The 21,034-nt window shown below is 38.0% G+C and overlaps 1 protein-coding gene across 4 annotated transcripts in view; it reads left to right on the top strand.

Annotated features, from left to right (window-relative positions):
- Positions 1-2,231: 2,231 nt before the first annotated feature.
- The window catches only part of NitFhit (NFT-1 protein), a 35,568-nt gene continuing 16,765 nt past the window's right edge, over positions 2,232-21,034 (top strand). The window contains exons 1-7 of one of the 4 annotated variants that reach the window (XM_071666013.1): positions 2,232-2,352; positions 4,258-4,388; positions 6,916-7,039; positions 9,248-9,403; positions 9,870-10,073; positions 15,696-15,831; positions 18,573-18,649. In XM_071666013.1, coding sequence (XP_071522114.1) covers positions 4,285-4,388; positions 6,916-7,039; positions 9,248-9,403; positions 9,870-10,073; positions 15,696-15,831; positions 18,573-18,649 — 801 coding nt within the window. In that variant the 5' untranslated portion in view covers positions 2,232-2,352; positions 4,258-4,284. The other 3 variants (XM_071666012.1, XM_071666015.1, XM_071666014.1) reach the window with 3 other exon arrangements.

Raw genomic sequence — 21,034 nt, 5'->3', positions numbered from 1 at the left:
GTGAGTCTGTGAGAGATGTCATGTCTTGTGTGCTGGGGGGCAGCTAAAGCTTCCTCACAGGTGTAAGTTTGTCCATATTTCAGTTCTGAAAACTAGTGACCTGTCAAGTGAAGGGTGTGATTTCAGTCCACGCCATCATGGCATATAAAACGCGGCCATGACAGAGAAGAGGCTGTGACAAGATATATATATTTGGTCAGCAGTCCAGCTCTGGCTGCAGCAGAGCCATTGACACTGTGGAAAAGATATTCTTTAAGGAATTCTTGAGATGATTATAAGAAGAGTAGAAACAAAAAATTCTGAAACCTATTGTCCCCTCGTTAGCCATACATGCAGTCAAATAAGGACGAAGAAATCTTTTATATATATATATATATTTTATTTTGTTAAATGATACGCTAGCTAGATGAATGAAATATAATTCTTTGCATTACATTATTCCCTTTTCTCTCATCTTTGCTCTAAAATTTGTTACTTATCAAGAAAATTGTGACCATGAATATTTCTTCCATGGCATTCTGAACCATTTGTTTCTATAATCAGTTCTATGTATTAGACTACATCGATTATTTTAGATAATTAGACATTAGATAATCTGTTCAATGCCTTGGGCAGGGTTATCATAAAAAAAATTAATTATCCATATTTTATAAAGAGTGCCATTAAAATTGATAGTTTTCTCTCATATAATATTAAGGTTTTCTTATTATAGGGCTAACTGCTGCAATTTTTTTTTTGGCTGCTCTTAATAAAGAATACAGAGCAAGATATTGATTTGCACATCTGAAATAGAACAATTGTTGGTTATTTTGCTGTCCAGTACTTATTATTGGCACTGTCGAAGATGAATGACACAAAATAGTAAACACAAGTACATTGTACCCTTTCCTAAGATATATCTATTTACGATGTTATGTAAAACCATTAGTTTATGTTACTAAATACACATTATATCAAGTTAAGTAAATATTAAAATACCTATGTGTGAACACATGAAATAATCTGTCCACCCAATTCTCTATGATCACGATGGCTGAAAGATAACATTTCATCTGACATAGTGAAAGCTTTGCTTATCCAGTTGAGTATATTTCATGATGAAATTACCTAAGTATTAAGAATGCAATTAAGTCTCTGTTCATTACGAATGAGTCAAAGAGTTGCAAGCGAGTGTGGGTTTAGAACTAAGGGAAAATATACAGAAGTGTGGAACTATACACATTCATATTGTTGCCAGTGGAGGGTGATGAAAAAAAATTACGAAACATGTTGGAGGTAGACGAAATATACCAGGATAAAGGTATGTTTCATCCAAATTGCTTATGCTTTGCGCAAAGGAACAATGTTTAATAAGAAAAAAAAAAAGATTCGCAACCAAAGAACAAAATAACAATTTGTCCATACAAGTCTCACCAAAGCAGTCTCTTAGACTAAAATATTAATCGTATCTACATATGCGCTGTCTTAAATATTAATCGTATTTACGTATGTGGTGTTTCATTCTTATTACTGTTACCCAAGGCAACCTTGTCTGTCACCATGATCAGCTGGTGACGGTCGCCCTTGACAGTCGACACAGTACCATATTGAACGAACATCATTTCCAGCGAACTTCAGCTAATCTGAGATTTTTATTCTCTACATTTACAAATTTGGATACGAACATCAATTTTGACAAAGTGAATCTTTTGATATATATATATATATATATATATATATATATATATATATATATATATATATATATATATATATATCCTGATAAAGAATGGTATAGACAACATTCACAATATGTAAAGACAAACACAATGAAAATACTAATATATAGCTGTTGTAAAGTTTTAGGGTTCCTCCCTCCTAAATGATCTATCTCAACATTTCTTTTTCTATCGATAAGCCTATCACTATAGTTTCTGCTCCCCAAACCTGGCTTCTTGAGTATCTACGCCATTAGAACTAGACCAGTTACTAAATATACCGAATTCCTCCTCTAAGAGGTTTCACGGTGAAGGGGAACTGACCTCAGGCAATATCATGGTCAATGGACGGAAAGGAGTACAGAGAAGGATGTTTTCACTGTAAAGTTAATTCCCTTGCCTTAACCTAAAGTAAAGCCTGGAAGCTGCAGGAGCCCTATGATAGGGGTCCTAAGCTATACGATAATGATAATGATAATTAATGATATTAATTTCAAGTTTTTATTCATTGATTCATCATTTCCGAGGGTAGGATGAACAGCTAGGGGTGGCTGAGAGTCGACTGGCTGGGGTTTGAGATGCGTGTTAGAAGCGATCGCTGCCGATGCTTCCAGAATTTACCCCCATCGGATATATATATTGCCGATTTGCTGACGTTAGTGAGTTAAGTCTGTGCCATATATATAGGTTATGGATGTATTTAATGATACTTTGATTTCATGTGTTTTTTCTTTATAATTTACGTCTGAGCTTTTATTATTTACACAAAGTTTAGACCAAAGGTAAGTTTAGCGGCGCTACTTCGCCCTGAAAGAAATTCTGCCTGAAAAATGGTAATTAAATGGATATTTAATTGATATACGTATTCATGTATATGTAGGAAAAGCTCTTTTGTCGACGATGGTTTGATCCAGTTGAAGATATATCACTGACATTCAACCGAGATGAAATTATTACCATAATCATTGTTCACCTTCGGGAAAGGTTACCGAGTCTGATAAGTTCATTTTAATTATAGAAAAAAAAATCCTGGCTAATGTAACAGTATAATCACACCTTTCTACTTTCTTGTGGAATTGGAGGATTGAAGTTGCATTGCTGTACTATGTAAGTCTAGTATGAAGTATGATGGCGACGCGGGATTTGAAGAGCGCCTTATATATATATTTTTCCTCAGCCCTGTGATTATAATTATGATAAAGGTTATATTAAACACTGATGTATTTTCCACATACCATTATGTTTAGGTTAGGTTTGGTTTTGTCAAGTCATGGAGGAATAACTCTGTCGTGGTATTTGGACATTTTACCAGCTGCTACCTATTAAAGGACTGATATCAAGGAGGGCTATGCAAATCAAGGAAATCAGAAATCAAATAACACCTGTAGAACCCAACAGTACTTATACAAACCTCACCAGACTTCCCCTATCAGTTGATATTCACAGTGTATATATATCTACCACCAGTAATGTGGTTGACTCCCTAAACTCCAAATGTATACAAAAATTAGATGCGGAAAAACAATTTCTCTCTTATGAAATGAAAGAACATCATATATGTAAGGTAAAACAGCCAAGAAACACATGATATGGACCTCGACTCACCCAGGGAGGATTAACACTGGTGAGACCCAGCCTATCATCTGCCTGCATGCCTTCTACATGATCCATAAGTCTTAAAAGAAGTTCATCCATAAACCTTTCTAATCATTTCTTCACAACATGTAGCCTTTTTATATCTTCACCATTTCCATTCTCTAAATTCCTGATCTTTAAAAGTTCGGAGACCTGTACAGCCTCATAAGCTTGAGAAATAGCAAAGAATGAAACAATTGAAATTTTCGAATTGCTCACTATTGTCGATATATTTAGAATACATGGCAGATAAGAGCATGTTGAATAAGTTTTAATGTTATTATAGGTGATGACATTCAGAAGGTGAGAAAAGTTTTTCAGATTTTGTTATGAGGAAGGTGATTAGTAATTGTAAGACATTGTTGTTTTGTCTGTACGTGCAAAAGGGGAGAATTGAGATGCACATCATGAAATGAATAAACTAAGCTAATGTCATAAGTAAACCTAGCATGCAAAATGAAAGTTTATAAAGTTCTCTAATAAGGTACAGGACTTTTTACTTTCATATTTTACAGTTCATAAGTTGAAGGTATACATAAATGATGTGTAAGGCAGTATATACCTTGATTCACCACATGTCAATGGGCATTGATCTAAAGATAATTGCTAAATATATGTATCCCTCTGTAAATCCAGAAGCTTTTCTCACTGATGTTGTATAGCAAATACAGGGTTTCAGTATTCAAAATACCTAACTGAAAAGACTGCTTCAGAAATCATTTATATATGTCTCATCACTTTTAACACCAGGTATTTTTTGTGTCTTTCTGTTGTGTGGTATCTTTATCATTCAGTGCATATGGTTGAACTGTGGAATGAAGACCTATAAGAAATCAAATACTGTAGACTTATGGCATCTAGAATATACTTAGCTTTCATTTAGGAAGATTAAGAAGATATAAACTGCATTTTCATTCACTTTCAGTCAGTCATCATTGCAAATCAAACATAAATGAAATTTCTACTAAGAAGGCTTTTACGTGAAAAAGACTTTGTTGCCAAGTGCAGGAACTTCTCAGTATCAGGAAACCATAATTTGTGCAAGATGAATAACATGTAAGTATAGTGCAGTACTTACACATGTAACAGATGAACACCTTAAATGGCATTTTTAAACTAAGTCCTCACTTGCCACTAACTCATTTGGTCATCTCAAAACTTCAAGGTTTCCTTCTTGTGATTAAGGAGAAAACAACTGAAAATGCTGCAGTCACACTTAATGCATGCTGTGAGCAGAACTATGGGGTAGTATGAAAATTGTGATGTAAAACAATGTTGTAATCACCAAGTTATCCCTCCTCTTACCTCTATGCAGCTGTCTTATAAAATTCATAATTACTTGTAGTGACGAGTTATGCTCCAGTTAGGGTTGATTGTATCCTTGTAGTATCAAGTTGCCGACTCACTGAGTTTGTTCACTTTTTTTGTGCATGTGTGTGTGTGTGTGTGTGTGCATAAAAGAGGCATCATAATGTTATGATTTATGTAATGTGTTTTTTTTACATTTTCATAAGTATTTTTGGTAATATATTTTTCACTTCTGATCAACATTGTGTACATATTAGACACACAGGATGTGATTTTCTCTATCCAATGTGTACGTAGCATTGCCTTTATGGTAATATTATATTATTAGATTCCATGAATATCAGTAATGATGATGTAATGGGAGTAGTAGAGTATGAAACATTTCGTTCCTTTTCTAACATGAATATTATGTTCTTATGATCATTCGTGAATGTTGAGAACAAGTTACCTTAGGCAACAGTATATTTCTGGTCATTTATAACCTCTGGGTATATTTTTAGATCATTTTAGACTCACACACTTTAGTACCATGTAATACCAAAGTTTTACACATCTTTTTTTATTTCAATAATTAATAATGTGTTTCCTTTATTGCAGTAATTACTATTAAGTAATTTTTGGTGTTTGACTTGCATTCAGAAGTAGCAGAAGTTACATAGAAAGTTATAGCATTACCATTTTCTTGACCTCGTCCAATGCCAAGTGAGTGTCTGTGTCTGGGGATATATTTGTGATGCATGGTGTGAATGATGCTCATGACAGCTTCTCATAAGAGCAAAAGACATGATGTTTTTTCCCCATTAAGCTTGTTTTCTGACTACCCTTATTTTGTACACAGGCACAGCATTGGTGGTAAATAACATGATCACTCTCTATTTATATCTCTGATGCCTGTTCCTTTCTGGAGCTCCCTTAATGGGTGGATATGGCAATAGAATCTCTGTAACTATTGAAATCCATTGCTGCTTCTTAGCCTTAATGCCTTACCCTTAACAGGCCACTGGCAGAGGTCAACTCTAGCATAGTGTTTACAAATGCTTCTTCTTACTACTTTTACCTATTGTGTCTACCTAATGAACACATTTACAAATATTATACCTTTTGCACTAAAGTTTATGGCAAGAAAAAATGAGAGGCAAGGATGGAGAAGATACTTGAAGGATTTGTTTTTTATGAGCACACTACTATCATTTCATACACTCTGTAGAAATCAGACCTAAAAAGTGTATTCTCAAGAGAAGAGGGATCCCAACCACAATATGATGATGCCCTTGCATTACAGTATTTCTTATTTCATACATACTCTTATTTCACATACAGGCACAGTATTGGTGGTAACATGAATATATGTAGAAATGTTATTCTTTTCTCTCTATGAATTTGAGGACATAAAGTGGTTGGCATATGAAAGGAGGGTATTGGAGGTGTTTTATTCTTTGGAAATATTCTAGCTCTTTATCCTCCGTTAACAAAGTCATACTTTGTCCTACGACTGAACACAGAGAAAGTTAGGCACAATTGTTATGTAAATTCTTTTGTAAACATAAGTTCACTGGGGATGCATTCTTTTCCTCCTTATGTGATCCCACTTCAATCACTTCTGGGTCATGTATTTCTACAGATTTTTCACATTATTCTTCTTAACTTTCCAGGTGATGCATACAAGTCATACAAGCATTCCTTGTAATACTTTAGGTCATCCAACAGCTGTAGGGTCACCAGATAGGCAAGACATTCAAGGGGAAGATTGTGCAATAGTAATGGACAGTTTAGGAGTATTGAGGATAGGAAATATTTTCCCATGCTTTCCTAGCGATGGAAAAGACCTCTGTATGCTACTAATGGTATGATAAGTCAGCTGGATAAGTGTGATAAACTAAGGTGGGAAACATAAGCACACGAGTTGTTGTTGGCTGCCTGTCTCAAAGAGTTCATCCGTTGCTGTTGGCTACTGTTAAGGAAGTTCAGAAGGCTTCCTAAAGATAAGGTTCCTGGGAAAACCTGTGAAGATCTAGTCTTAAAGCATAGCATTTAGACTTGTTATTTAGGAAAGTATGCTCATTTTTGTGAAGGTCATGATTTGTATTTAAATGAGAATGGAGTGTTCAGAATATGGCATGTGTCATTGTTTAGGGTTTAAGACAGTCATGGTGGATCAAAAAACTGAATGCATTAAAATGGTTTGGTCAGAGTTATACATGGATGAATTAGTTACAATCTTATGCAGAAAGCAGGAATATTCAGTAACTATTATTTACGATAAATACATTGACAGCAAAGGTGCAGAATGTCAGCCAAAGAGGGTGGCAGTAACGCAGATGACCTCCACTCAAGATAAAGAAGTTAATTTCAAAACGTGTGTTGACTTAGTGGAGAGAGCAGCAGAATCTGGAGCTCAGGTGGGACTTACAGTTTACATATTATTTTGAATGTTGGCCATAAACATCTCCCTTAGTGTTTTTGCTCTATGAATTAATTGGAAGGCATGGGTCCCCATGATATATTACAATGGAAAAACAGCTTGTCATGTTTTATGCTTAAAGAAGGATGGTGACTGCGATTATTTGATCTATATTAAAGATGCAAGCATAAGTGCAATGTGGGTGAGTGGAAGTGAGTGTCATTGGGTATTAATGAATCATGTGTGACAGGAATGCAAAGGAGAGGATTTTGAATGAGAATATGATGAGAGGGATGATAGATTGAACATTTGGTCATTTTTTGGTGAAGACAAGTGTAAAGGTATGGTGGTTTTAGGAAAAGAGAAAATGACATGTGAAAGAGGTAGTGAAAATAATTGAGCTTGAACCTATATGTAGAAATACTGAGAGAGATTGAGTGAAGAACTACATAGGTTAAGAGTGTATGAAACATGGGAAATGAAGGAAGATTGAAAGGTGGTTATGGAAGTTGTGATTGAATTTGTAGATGAGGTGTGTGGTATGTAGAAAGTGAGATACAGATATATGAGAAAGGGTTGTAAAAGGTGGAATGAGGAAGTTCAGTCATTAGCGAAAAAGAAAAGGGAGATGCAGGAATGGTATCTACATGGTGAAAGAGCAAGTGATTGTGAGGAGTTCAGCAGAAAGTAGCTGAAGGTAAATCAAAAATTTTGAGTTGAAGAAAAAGGGTAGTTGATAGATGGAGTGAGAGTATCAATTAACTTTCCAGAGCAAAAGGAAATAATTTGAAATAGAGAGAAAAGGGAAATACTATGGAAGCAGTTGAATAGTGTAGATAGAACAAGAGAGCAAATGGAAACAACAGTGCAAAGTGTAGGTGAGGAAATAGTAACAGGCAAAGGAAAGGAGAAAAGAAATGGAGTATTTTGAAAAACTGCTTAGTATGTTACATGATTGCATGGTGAATGTGTGTCCGAGATAAGGTGATAGATGAAGTGTGAGAATCATGTCGAATGATATAGTGATAGGAAAGAAGGAAATGAAAGCCGAGAATAAGATATAGTGTGGCAGGAGTGGTTGGCATGCAGCTGAGTTTCCCAAGAAAGGGAGTGGCAGTGCTACTAATTAGTTATTTAGGCTATTCAGTGTTTGTCTTTCTAACTGTCTATATCTCTGACACCTGTTCCCTCTGGGAATTCCCATTAAGGGGATTGTAACTGACAGAATGCATATACAGGTACATCACCGATTTTTCCAGCACTCTTGTTTCCACTGCCTTGCCGGATTAACCATTTTGCCGGACCAACCGTGGTCACATAATTATAATTCATCAACACACCTCCAACCCACTAATTATACATCTCTACACACCTTATTCATGGTAATTCCATGACGCTTCTTGAATCTTTGAATCCATCCTTCACTATAGTCACAGTCATGTTGTAATTTAAGTTCTTTATGAAAAAACTTAGCCTGGTCCATTATCATGCTACCTGACAAGTCCACTCCATCACTGTGACGCTGTCAAAACCATTCCATCACCACTTGATCGTGCTCCGTACTCTTACCATCTCATAGTTTTTCTAATCGTCATTTGCTTCTTGGAATCACTGTCTGCATAGAATTTCAATGTTTTCTCCCTTTGCTTCTTTATATCATAAACAGTTGATGAACCAGTACTGTAGATGTCACACAGCTTACACACCAAAACAGCACGGGTCCATTTTTTTCAACAGTTCTACTTTATCTTGGATTGACATGGACTGTTGTTTACATTTGACACCATATTTGACACTCTTGCACCTTTATCTTGACCTCCTGCCTCTTTCTTTTATACATCTCCCACTCATTTGCATTATTTCCCTGCAAAAATCGTCCAAATGCCTCTCTCTTCTCTTTCACTAATAATCTTACTTCTTCATCCCACCACTCACTACCCTTTCTAATCTGCCCCCCTCCCACGCTTCTCATGCCACAAGCATCTTTTGCGCAAGCCATCGCTGCTTCCCTAAATACATCCCATTCCTCCCCCTCTCCCCTTAGCTCCTTGTTCTCACCTTTGTGCTCACCTATATATACTATGATTGGAAAGGTAGTTAGGGTATAAAAATGTTACTTTACTTTCTTCTTTTCTTCAACATACCATGAACTGAAATAAAAGTGCAATTTCTATATTTTTTAGTGATAATATTCATATTCTCACAGATGGTGTTTCTTCCTGAAGCTTGTGACTACATTGTTGGATCAATGAAAGAGTCTATCCAGAAAGCAGAATCCATTCATGGACCACTGGTGTCCAAGTACCAGAACCTTGCTGCCTCGGTGGGAGTTTGGTTATCATTAGGAGGACTCCACATTAAAGTAATTTTCTTTTACCCTTTTCATGAATTGCACATGCTTACCACTTAAAAGGCTAAAAGACAGTTCTAGATAAACATATCTGGAAATTCTATGCATTCCTTTCAAAAATACTTCATGTAGTTGGAAAATCTGTTCTTTATGCATCGTGTCACTCGTAGCTGGGTGTCAGTCTTCGTGTTAAGAAGAGTCAATGTAATGTAGAGTCAATGATGTGAGTATGTTTGGTGGTTTTGTTCATACTTACTAAATAGTGCTCCATCAATCCTGCTGCCTTCTGTGATTCAACACACATATCATAGGAGAATGCATAGTGCTACCTTAGTAACATGAGAAATGGTGAACAAGTTTAAAAAAATTAAAGATAATGATGTAGTTTTCATAACCTGTAATTCTTTTGTATTGCTCATTTATTTATTTGAAGAATATTCTTAATGTACTTCATTATATTTATTACTTTCATTGCCAGGAAGAAGGAGAAAATAAGATAAGCAATACCCACATTGTGATAAATGACAAAGGAGAGATTGTTTCCACCTATACAAAAGTGCATCTCTTCAATGTTGACATTCCAGAAAGCAACTTGCACCTTCATGAAAGTACTATTGCATCAGCTGGTCAGGCAATACATTCTCCAGTCTCCACCCCTGTGGGAGAGGTTGCATTGGCTATTGTATCCTTTACATACTGTGCTTTACACATTACCATAAGGAGTACTTGATTAATTAATGGGTGTTTGCCTAAAGTCCTCATCTGATAGTAACTTCACAAGAGAACTATTGATAAATTTACTCATTGATGGTAAAAGGGTAGTCATTAAGCAAAACAGAATGTCTTTCAAGAAGTCATCTCCCTACTTACTGGTTAGAAATCCCTTTCATATACAGTAACCTTCCAGTTTGATGTAATTTATTAATTCCAATTTTGGGAAAAAATTTTAAACAGTCCTGATATCTATGATTGATTCAAATAATTTTTTTTTTTAAGTCATATAAGACTCAACTGTGATGGCTTGTAGTGTGCCATTCCTTTGTAAGTCATAATGTTGTTTTGACTTGGGCTCACAATCATGTTTTTAATGCACTGTAGCATTTTATAAGTATTCTGATAGTAAAATGTTTTATAAAGACTGTATTCACCTCTTTACTTAGGATATTCAAGAAATTAATAAGGAAAAGCATAGGAAAATATAACAATAACTATTGGTGAGAAACAATATCATATCCTCTTGTTTTCAGCATCCCTAGGAAGAAAAATGTTTAGTGTTGGATATTCCTGAGAAACTGGAGTGCTTTCCTGACACAAGTGCCCTGAGGAAATATTAGATATTGACTTAAAGGAGATTGGATAGCATCAGAGAGCAACTAAAAAGGATGCTGCAACGCAGTGAACTTTTCAAGACGCTTCCTTGAACTTGTCATATATTTCCTTGTAGCAGTAACCCTTCCTCCTTTGACTTCGTATCATCTGCTCTGCTGACTTCAGAAAACAAATTTGGAAATTGGCCATATGTACATTATGGAAGGAGAGCTCTACTTTCATGTGGTCTCATTACATAAGCTCCTCTTATAATTATGCAGTTGGGGATGAGAGAGCTTGGGAAGTGAGTCAGTTGTTGTTCGCTGATGATACAGCGCTGGTGGCTGATTCATGTGAGAAACTGCAGAAGCTGGTGACTGAGTTTGGTAAAGTGTGTGGAAGAAGAAAGTTAAGAGTAAATGTGAATAAGAGCAAGGTTATTAGGTACAGTAGGGTTGAGGGTCAAGTCAATTGGGAGGTGAGTTTGAATGGAGAAAAACTGGAGGAAGTGAAGTGTTTTAGATATCTGGGAGTGGATCTGTCAGCGGATGGAACCATGGAAGCGGAAGTGGATCATAGGGTGGGGGAGGGGGCGAAAATTTTGGGAGCCTTGAAAAATGTGTGGAAGTCGAGAACATTATCTCGGAAAGCAAAAATGGGTATGTTTGAAGGAATAGTGGTTCCAACAATGTTGTATGGTTGCGAGGCGTGGGCTATGGATAGAGTTGTGCGCAGGAGGATGGATGTGCTGGAAATGAGATGTTTGAGGACAATGTGTGGTGTGAGGTGGTTTGATCGAGTAAGTAACGTAAGGGTAAGAGAGATGTGTGGAAATAAAAAGAGCGTGGTTGAGAGAGCAGAAGAGGGTGTTTTGAAATGGTTTGGGCACATGGAGAGAATGAGTGAGGAAAGATTGACCAAGAGGATATATGTGTCGGAGGTGGAGGGAACGAGGAGAAGAGGGAGACCAAATTGGAGGTGGAAAGATGGAGTGAAAAAGATTTTGTGTGATCGGGGCCTGAACATGCAGGAGGGTGAAAGGAGGGCAAGGAATAGAGTGAATTGGAGCGATGTGGTATACAGGGGTTGACGTGCTGTCAGTGGATTGAATCAAGGCATGTGAAGCGTCTGGGGTAAACCATGGAAAGCTGTGTAGGTATGTATATTTGCGTGTGTGGACGTGTGTATGTACGTGTGTATGGGGGTTGGGCCATTTCTTTCGTCTGTTTCCTCGCGCTACCTCGCAAACGCGGGAGACAGCGACAAAGTATAAAAAAAAAAAAAAAAAAAAAAAAAAAAAAAAAAAAAAAGAATTTCTGTATACTCTTTACAGTTACAAATTCACAATGCATTTCATCTTATGCAAGGCTTTCACCACCTCTTCTCTCTTCACCAAACCACTCTCCATGACGCTTTCACTTAGCATACCACCCCAACCCAAAAACCCTCCATCTGCCACTCTATCATTAGACATATTCAACAGTCCTTTAAAATACTCGATCTATTTCCTCCTCATTTCATTACTACCTGTTATCACTTCCCCTTTTGCTCCATTCACTGATGCTCCTATTTGTTCTTTTGTTTTCTGCAATTTTTTTTTTTACCTTTCAAAACATCTTATCCTCTCTAAAGTTTACTGATATCTGCTCACCATGACTCATTTGCCCTCGTTTTCAACCCCTGCACCTTCCTCTTGACCTCCTGCCACTGTCTCTTATCTGTCCCCCTATCATTTGTACTTCTTACCTGTAAGTGTTGCCCAAATGCCTCTCTTTTTCTTTCACTAACAGCGTTACTCCTTCATCCCACCACTCTGCTGTTTCTGATCAGCTCACCTTCCACCTTAAACACATGCCACATGCATCTGTTGCACGTGCCATCACTGCTTGCCTAAATACCTCCTATTCCTAACTCACTTCCCTAATGTAATTTATTTTCACCTATTGCCATTCTACACTCAATCTCTCCTGGTACTTCTTCACACGTCTCTTTTCCAAGCTCACTTACTCTCACTACTCTTTTCTCACTGACTTTGTTTCCTCTTTTCCAAAAATCTCTACAAGTCTTCACCCTGGCCTCTACAAGATAGTGATCAGACATCTCACCAGTGGCCCCTCTCAGCACTTTACATCCAAAAGTCTCTCTTTACAAGCTTATTAATTAATTTGTAATCCAATAATGCCCTTCGACCATCTCTTCTACTTGCATATATATACTTGTGGATGTCCCTCTTTTTAAACCGAATATTCTCAGTCACCAGTCCTTTTTTACAGCACACATCTTCAGAAGTTTTTCACCATTCCTATTCACAACATTGAATACTCCATGCTTCCCAAATGTACCCTCAACTGCCACATTACTCACCTTCCCATTAAATCACCCATCTGTAAAACCTGGTCTGCTACATCAAAACTGCTAACACACTCTCTCAGCTGCTCCAAAATCACTCCCCCTCATGATCATTCTTCTCATGGGCACATACATAAGTGCTAATAATCACCCATCTCTTGCCATCAACTTTCATTTTGACCCACATCACTCTACTTCCATACACTTTATCACACACTCCCATAATGCTACTCTTTCCTCAGGTCTTGTCCTTTCACCAGCCCATGACTTTACTTTTAAGACATTTCCAAGTAATTCTTCCCCTTTACCCTTGAACTATGTTTCACTCAGAGCCAGAACATCCAGTTTTCTTTCCTCAAACATACTACCTATTTCTCCTATCTTATCATCATGGTTACATCCACAAACATTTAGAAACCCCAGCCAGAGCCTTCAAGGATTAACACTCCTTGCTTGGTTCCTTCTTCTGTACCTTCTTTTAGAAACTGAAATACATAAAGGGAGGGGGGGGTCCATTTTCCATGCCTCTTGTAGTTGCCTTTTTAAAATATGCTGGGAATACATAGGTAGAATTCTTTCTGTCTTACCCCAGGGAATATTATTATTATTATTATTATTATTATTATTATTATTTTTTTTTTTTTTTTTTTATACTCTGTCGCTGTCTCCCGCGCCTGCGAGGTAGCGCAAGGAAACAGACGAAAGAAATGGCCCAACCCCCCCCCCCCCCATACACATGTACATACACACGTCCACACACGCAAATATACATACCTACACAGCTTTCCATGGTTTACCCCAGACGCTTCACATGCCTTGATTCAATCCACTGACAGCACGTCAACCCCTGTATACCACATGACTCCAATTCACTCTATTCCTTGCCCTCCTTTCACCCTCCTGCATGTTCAGGCCCCGATCACACAAAATCTTTTTCACTCCATCTTTCCACCTCCAATTTGGTCTCCCTCTTCTCCTCGTTCCCTCCACCTCCGACACATATATCCTCTTGGTCAATCTCTCCTCACTCATTCTCTCCATGTGCCCAAACCATTTCAAAACACCCTCTTCTGCTCTCTCAACCACGCTCTTTTTATTTCCACACATCTCTCTTACCCTTACGTTACTTACTCGATCAAACCACCTCACACCACACATTGTCCTCAAACATCTCATTTCCAGCACATCCATCCTCCTGCGCACATCTCTATCCATAGCCCACGCCTCGCAACCATACAACATTGTTGGAACCACTATTCCCTCAAACATACCCATTTTCGCTTTCCGAGATAATGTTCTCGACTTCCACACATTTTTCAAGGCTCCCAAAATTTTCGCCCCCTCCCCCACCCTATGATCCACTTCCGCTTCCATGGTTCCATCCGCTGACAGATCCACTCCCAGATATCTAAAACACTTCACTTCCTCCAGTTTTTCTCCATACAAACTCACCTCCCAATTGACTTGACCCTCACCCCTACTGTACCTAATAACCTTGCTCTTATTCACATTTACTCTCAACTTTCTTCTTCCACACACTTTACCAAACTCAGTCACCAGCTTCTGCAGTTTCTCACATGAATCAGCCACCAGCGCTGTATCATCAGCGAACAACAACTGACTCACTTCCCAAGCTCTCTCATCCCCAACAGACTTCATACTTGCCCCTCTTTCCAGGACTCTTGCATTTACCTCCCTTACAACCCCATCCATAAACAAATTAAACAACCATGGAGACATCACACACCCCTGCCGCAAACCTACATTCACTGAGAACCAATCACTTTCCTCTCTTCCTACACGTACACATGCCTTACATCCTCGATAAAAACTTTTCACTGCTTCTAACAACTTGCCTCCCACACCATATATTCTTAATACCTTCCACAGAGCATCTCTATCAACTCTATCATATGCCTTCTCCAGATCCATAAATGCTACATACAAATCCATTTGCTTTTCTAAGTATTTCTCACATACATTCTTCAAAGCAAACACCTGATCCACACATCCTCTACCACTTCTGAAACCGCACTGCTCTTCCCCAATCTGATGCTCTGTACATGCCTTCACCCTCTCAATCAATACCCTCCCATATAATTTACCAGGAATACTCAACAAACTTATACCTCTGTAATTTGAGCACTCACTCTTATCCCCTTTGCCTTTGTACAATGGCACTATGCACGCATTCCGCCAATCCTCAGGCACCTCACCATGAGTCATACATACATTAAATAACCTTACCAACCAGTCAACAATACAGTCACCCCCTTTTTTAATAAATTCCACTGCAATACCATCCAAACCTGCTGCCTTGCCGGCTTTCATCTTCCGCAAAGCTTTTACTACCTCCTCTCTGTTTACCAAATCATTTTCCCTAACCCTTTCACTTATTATATAAGTTAGTGTTATATATAACTTCTCATGTCTAATAGGTCCATCAACCTAGACTTTTAACCATTTTTGTTAATGTTCTTACCTCAAGTTATCCTTAGATATTGGGAGATTTCTCTTTTATAACCATTTAATATTCTGCTTTCCTGTATGGTATCTTTGCTTTGTGTTTTATGTATTGGCTTTCAACCCAAATTGATTTTTGTCCAATGAATTCATCTGTTTGCCACTTCCTTAATTATTATACTAGTGCTATGACGTGCGGTTTCCTGAAATGAGTTTGATACAGCGAAGGTGTGGTGCCGAGATTTTGACTTATCCATCAGCATTTACAGTTGCCACTGGTGTGGCACACTGGGAGACTCTTCTAAGAGTTCGTGCAATAGGTAAAGCATCTGTGCAACAGTGTTTATTCGTATCTGTAGTTAATGCATAAAGCTGTGGAAAGACCAGAATGTGATGTTTATTACCTTGATAAAGGGTTATTGAATCGTGTTTGATTATATTGTCAGCACTCAACGGAGCTTTAAGGTCACATACCTACTGACCTATCCTGTCTATATGCAATTAATTCTATTTGGAACTTTAACATGGTGTCAAAAACTATTCCTGTAAAATATGTAGGGTAAATGGTTTGTTCCACCAGCATATTCTCATAACCAGCTGTGCCTAGATTTGGCAGATACTGGATGATATTCAGCTCTAAGGCTGGTAGAATACCAGATATATATCTAAAATCAGGCCATGATCTATCACCTATCTATGATCATTCTTTGTAACTTTTAGGAGCTAAAGAGGAATGCTTTCAAATATCTATACATCTCTGGAAGAAAATTATGTTTATTTCTGTAGGGGATGTAAACATTTCTATCTCTCAGAGATACTGAATACAAAAGATGTGGGTTGATGAAGTGAGAGAGATGATCGTAGTATATTTCTCATGGACATGCCAGATGGATAATGTGGGACAGATTTTTTTTCTTTTTTTAATATGTTGAAGGCTCCAGTCATGGACAAAAGTCCACATCAGGGCTGAGCTTTACTTGAAATATAAAGACCTATGAAATGGAAAAAGAAAAGACAAGGGAAAGTATTTACAATTTTTTGAGGATGTGAGAAACCTGTCTTTTGAAATGTCCCAGGTCATAGTTATTGGGAAAGACATGAGGAGGTAGAGAGTTCCAAAGCTTTGACATGTAGGGAAAAAAGCAGTTATCAAAACGGCCCACCCTTGAGTTGCCGATAGCCACACAATATTCAGAAGAGAAGTTTCGACATCTAAACAGAACACCCAGTTTCTTAGAGGCAGACTTAGCTATTCCCATAATGTGGAGTTTCCAAGAAAAAGCGGATATTACAGTAATACCAAGTATGTTCATCGAGTCAAGAGGTGAATTACAGAACCATCAAAGGAGAGACGAGAGTTGAGAGGAGTTTCCTATAGAGAGATTGATAGAAATTGGGTCTTGGAGGCATTGAACTCAACAAGATTTTTTGTACCCCACTGAGATATCCTGTTCAAGTCTTGAGTTTATTGAGGAGACTGTGTCAAGATGAGATACAGATCAAGTGAGAGAAGAGGGAGCAGAACTGAAGAATGTAGATGAAGTGGTGAGTGTATGAGTGCACTGGATTATTTGTGGAGGAGAGGAAATTGTTGAAAATAAAGGAGAAAAAGTGTAGGAGACAGGACAGAATCTTGAGGGACACCGCTGTTGATGGAGAAAAGTAGGGAGGCTAACAACCAGATCCGCCAGAGGGAAAGCTAGATATGAAGGAGCAAAGTGTGGGAGGGAAGCCAAAAGAGGGGAGCTTAGTGATGAGACCCTGATGCCACACCCCATCAAAAACCTTATATATGTCAAGGGCAACTACATAAGACTCCAAAATTTTTCAGGGATGATAACCAGACATTAGTAAGATAGGAAAGAATATCACCAGTGTATCATGCCTTATGGAATCCACACTGGTGATCAGAGAGAAGACTGTGATTTTTGAGGTGTTTAAGGACATGGGAGTTGAAGAAGGATTCAAGTGAACTTGGAAATGGTAGATGTCAAAGCAATAGGACAGTAGTTAGAGGGGTCAGAACAGTCACCCTTCTTAGGGATGAGATGTATCAAGGCATGTTTCCAAGAAGAAAAAGTTTTGTTTTTAAGCAGAAATGGAACAGATGAGCAAGCAAAGATGCAAGTTCAGAGGCATACTCTTTCAGAACACAGGAATGGATGCCATTAGGACCTTAAACCTTGCTTGTGTCCAGAGAAAGAAGCACTTTCCAGACAGTCCGAAAAGAGATTATGGGAAGAGGCATAAGATTAATAAAAGGAACATCAGGGGGTGAAGGAATGTTAGAGTCATCCAAGGTGGAATTAAAGGAGAAACAGGAACTGAAGATAGTTGCTTTGTCAATAGGAGAGACAGCTATAGTACTGTCAGAACAGAAAAGTGAAGGAAAAGTAGAGTGACAGAAGTTGTTAGAGATGCCCTTAGCTGGAGACCAGAAATACCTATCAGTGTAACGGAAGCATTTTGTGTGTGGTGATGGTGTGACAGGAAATTTTGGTCTCACTAGGTGGATCAGTTATGTATGCAGAGAATTAGTATGAAGTGCATAAATGAGCATGGAACTTTCTCTTGTGCTTTTTGATGATGTGTGTATATGTGAAGTGGAAGGCTGTTTACATCACACCTGATCCACCCCATGGAAATGGAAATGGAGTTCAGTGATGGTAGAAAGAGAAATACATATGCTGGTTGGAATAAAGGCTTCTCCCAAGACCATCTCTTCATCTAATCTATAGTTTAGTAGACAGTGCTGGAAAGTTTAGGAATAATATAATATACATTGTACTACTGTGATTTATGCAGTCTTACCTAAGAGAATTGTTCATAAAGATGAATTATTTCATAAAAAAATCTTCAAAATGTTGGATATTCCTTTTATTATTTTCAACTCCATTCCTGTTTTCCTGAGGTACATCTGTGTATCTCAATGTGAGAATTGATTTTGAAGAACTGTAGCACTTAGCCTGACTGTAGAGGTTGGTAGAGGGTATCGATTGCCTAGTTTTCTGGGATATTGTTGCTGCCATGTCCTTTAGATTATTTTTTTTTTTTATTTCAGAAACTCAGTGTTACGTGATTGCAGCAGCTCAAATTGGCAAGCACAATAGTAAAAGATCTTCTTTTGGACATGCTATGGTATGTTACATGTGCCTGGTAAAGTTTCCTTTATGTATTTTTTTTCATTATTATTTTTAGCAAGATATCTAATACACTAGGGTCTTGTTTCTTGGGACTTGTTATATTTATAGACTGTTTGGATGACCTGTCTCTTTACATTGTGAATGATGAGTATCTCCATAAAGTAACAGTAAAACATGTAAATAATTTCGTAGATATGAGAATCAGAATTAGCAGCAGTCAAGGTAAACCACTAAGTCTGTTAGCGGGGCTTGGTAAGTTCTGACTGAAGTACATTTTACATAATATCTAGATATTGAAGGTGTATAATTGTTTGTCTGTTCCTGGTGCCACTTTGTTAAGGTGGGAAAGGCAATAACATGTATAACAAAAAAAACATATGGAGAGAAATACATACTTTAGGTAAATTACTGTATATTTAAAGATTAATAGAAATATACACTAAGACTTTTGACTGCATATGTTAAAAATATTAATATAATTCACACACACACACACTTACATATATATATTTTATTTTTTTTATTTTGCTTTGTTGCTGTCTCCTGTGTTTGCGAGGTAGCGCAAGGAAACAGACGAAAGAAATGGCCCAACCCACCCCAATACACATGTATATACATACACGTCCCCACACGCAAATATACATACCCATACATCTCAATGTACACATATATATACACACACAGACATATACATATATACACATGCACACAATTCACACTGTCTGCCTTTATTCATTCCCATCGCCACCCCGCCACACATGGAATAACATCCCCCTCTCCCTCATGTGTGCGAGGTAGTGCTAGGAAAGGACAACAAAGGCCCCATTCGTTCACACTCAGTCTCTAGCTGTCATGCAATAATACCAGAAACCACAGCTCCCTTTCCACATCCAGGCCCCACAGAACTTTCCATGGTTTACCCCAGACGCTTCACATGCCCTGATTCAATCCATTGACAGCACATCAACCCTGGTATACCACATCGATCCAATTCACTCTATTCCTTGCCCGCCTTTCACCCTCCTGCATGCTCAGACCCCGATCACTCAAAATCTTTTTTACTCCATCCTTCCACCTCCAATTTGGTCTCCCACTTCTTCTCGTTCCCTCCACCTCCGACACATATATCCTCATGGTCAATCTTTCCTCACTCATTCTCTCCATGTGCCCAAACGATTTCAAAACACCCTCTTCTGCTCTCTCAACCACGCTCTTCTTATTTCCACACATCTCTCTTACCCTTACATTACTTACTCGATCAAACCACCTCACACCACATATTGTCCTCAAACATCTCATTTCCAGCACATCCACCCTCCTGCGCACTACTCTATCCATAGCCCATGCCTCGCAACCATACAACATTGTTTGAACCACTATTCCTTCAAACAGCCATTTTTGCTTTCGGAGATAATGTTCTCGACTTCCACACATTCTTCAAGGCTCCTAGGATTTTCGCCCCCTCCCCCACCCTATGATTCACTTCTGCTTCCATGGTTCCATCCGCTGCCAGATCCACTCCCAGATCTCTAAAACCCTTTACTTCCTCCAGTTTTCCTCCATTCAAACTTACCTCCCAATTGACTTGACCCTCAACCCTACTGTACCTAATAACCTTGCTCTTATTCACATTTACTCTTAACTTTCTTCTTTCACACACTTTACCAAACTCAGTCACCAGCTTCTGCAGTTTCTCACATGAATCAGCCACCAGCGCTGTATCATCAGCGAACAACAACTGACTCGCTTCCCAAGCTCTCTCATCCCCAACTGACTGCATACTTGCCCCTCTTTCCAAAACTCTTGCATTCGCCTCCCTAACATATATATATAATATATATATATATATATATATATATATATATATATATATATATATATATATATATAAAGATTGACCAAGAGGATATATGTGTCGGAGGTGGAGGGAACGAGAAGTGGGAGACTAAATTGGAGGTGGAAAGATGGAGTGAAAAAGATTTTGTGTGATCGGGGCCTGAACATGCAGGAGGGTGAAAGGAGGGCTAGGAATAGAGTGAATTGGATTGATGTGGTATACCGGGGTTGACGTGCTGTCAGTGGATTGAATCAGGGCATGTGAAGCGTCTGGGGTAAACCATGGAAAGCTGTGTAGGTATGTATATTTGCGTGTGTGGACGTATGTATATACATGTGTATGGGGGTGGGTTGGGCCATTTCTTTCGTCTGTTTCCTTGCACTACCTCGCAAACGCGGGAGACAGCGACAAAGCAAAAAAAAAAATAAATATATATATATATATATATATATATATATATATATATATATATATATATATATATATATATATATATATATTTATTGATTGATTGATTGATTGATTGAGAGGGTAAAGGCATGT

Source organism: Panulirus ornatus, chromosome 10 (genome assembly GCF_036320965.1).
Source record: "Panulirus ornatus isolate Po-2019 chromosome 10, ASM3632096v1, whole genome shotgun sequence".
Taxonomy (NCBI): domain Eukaryota; kingdom Metazoa; phylum Arthropoda; class Malacostraca; order Decapoda; family Palinuridae; genus Panulirus; species Panulirus ornatus.
Note: the sequence above shows the minus strand (reverse complement) of the source record. Positions and strands in the feature narration are given on the sequence as shown.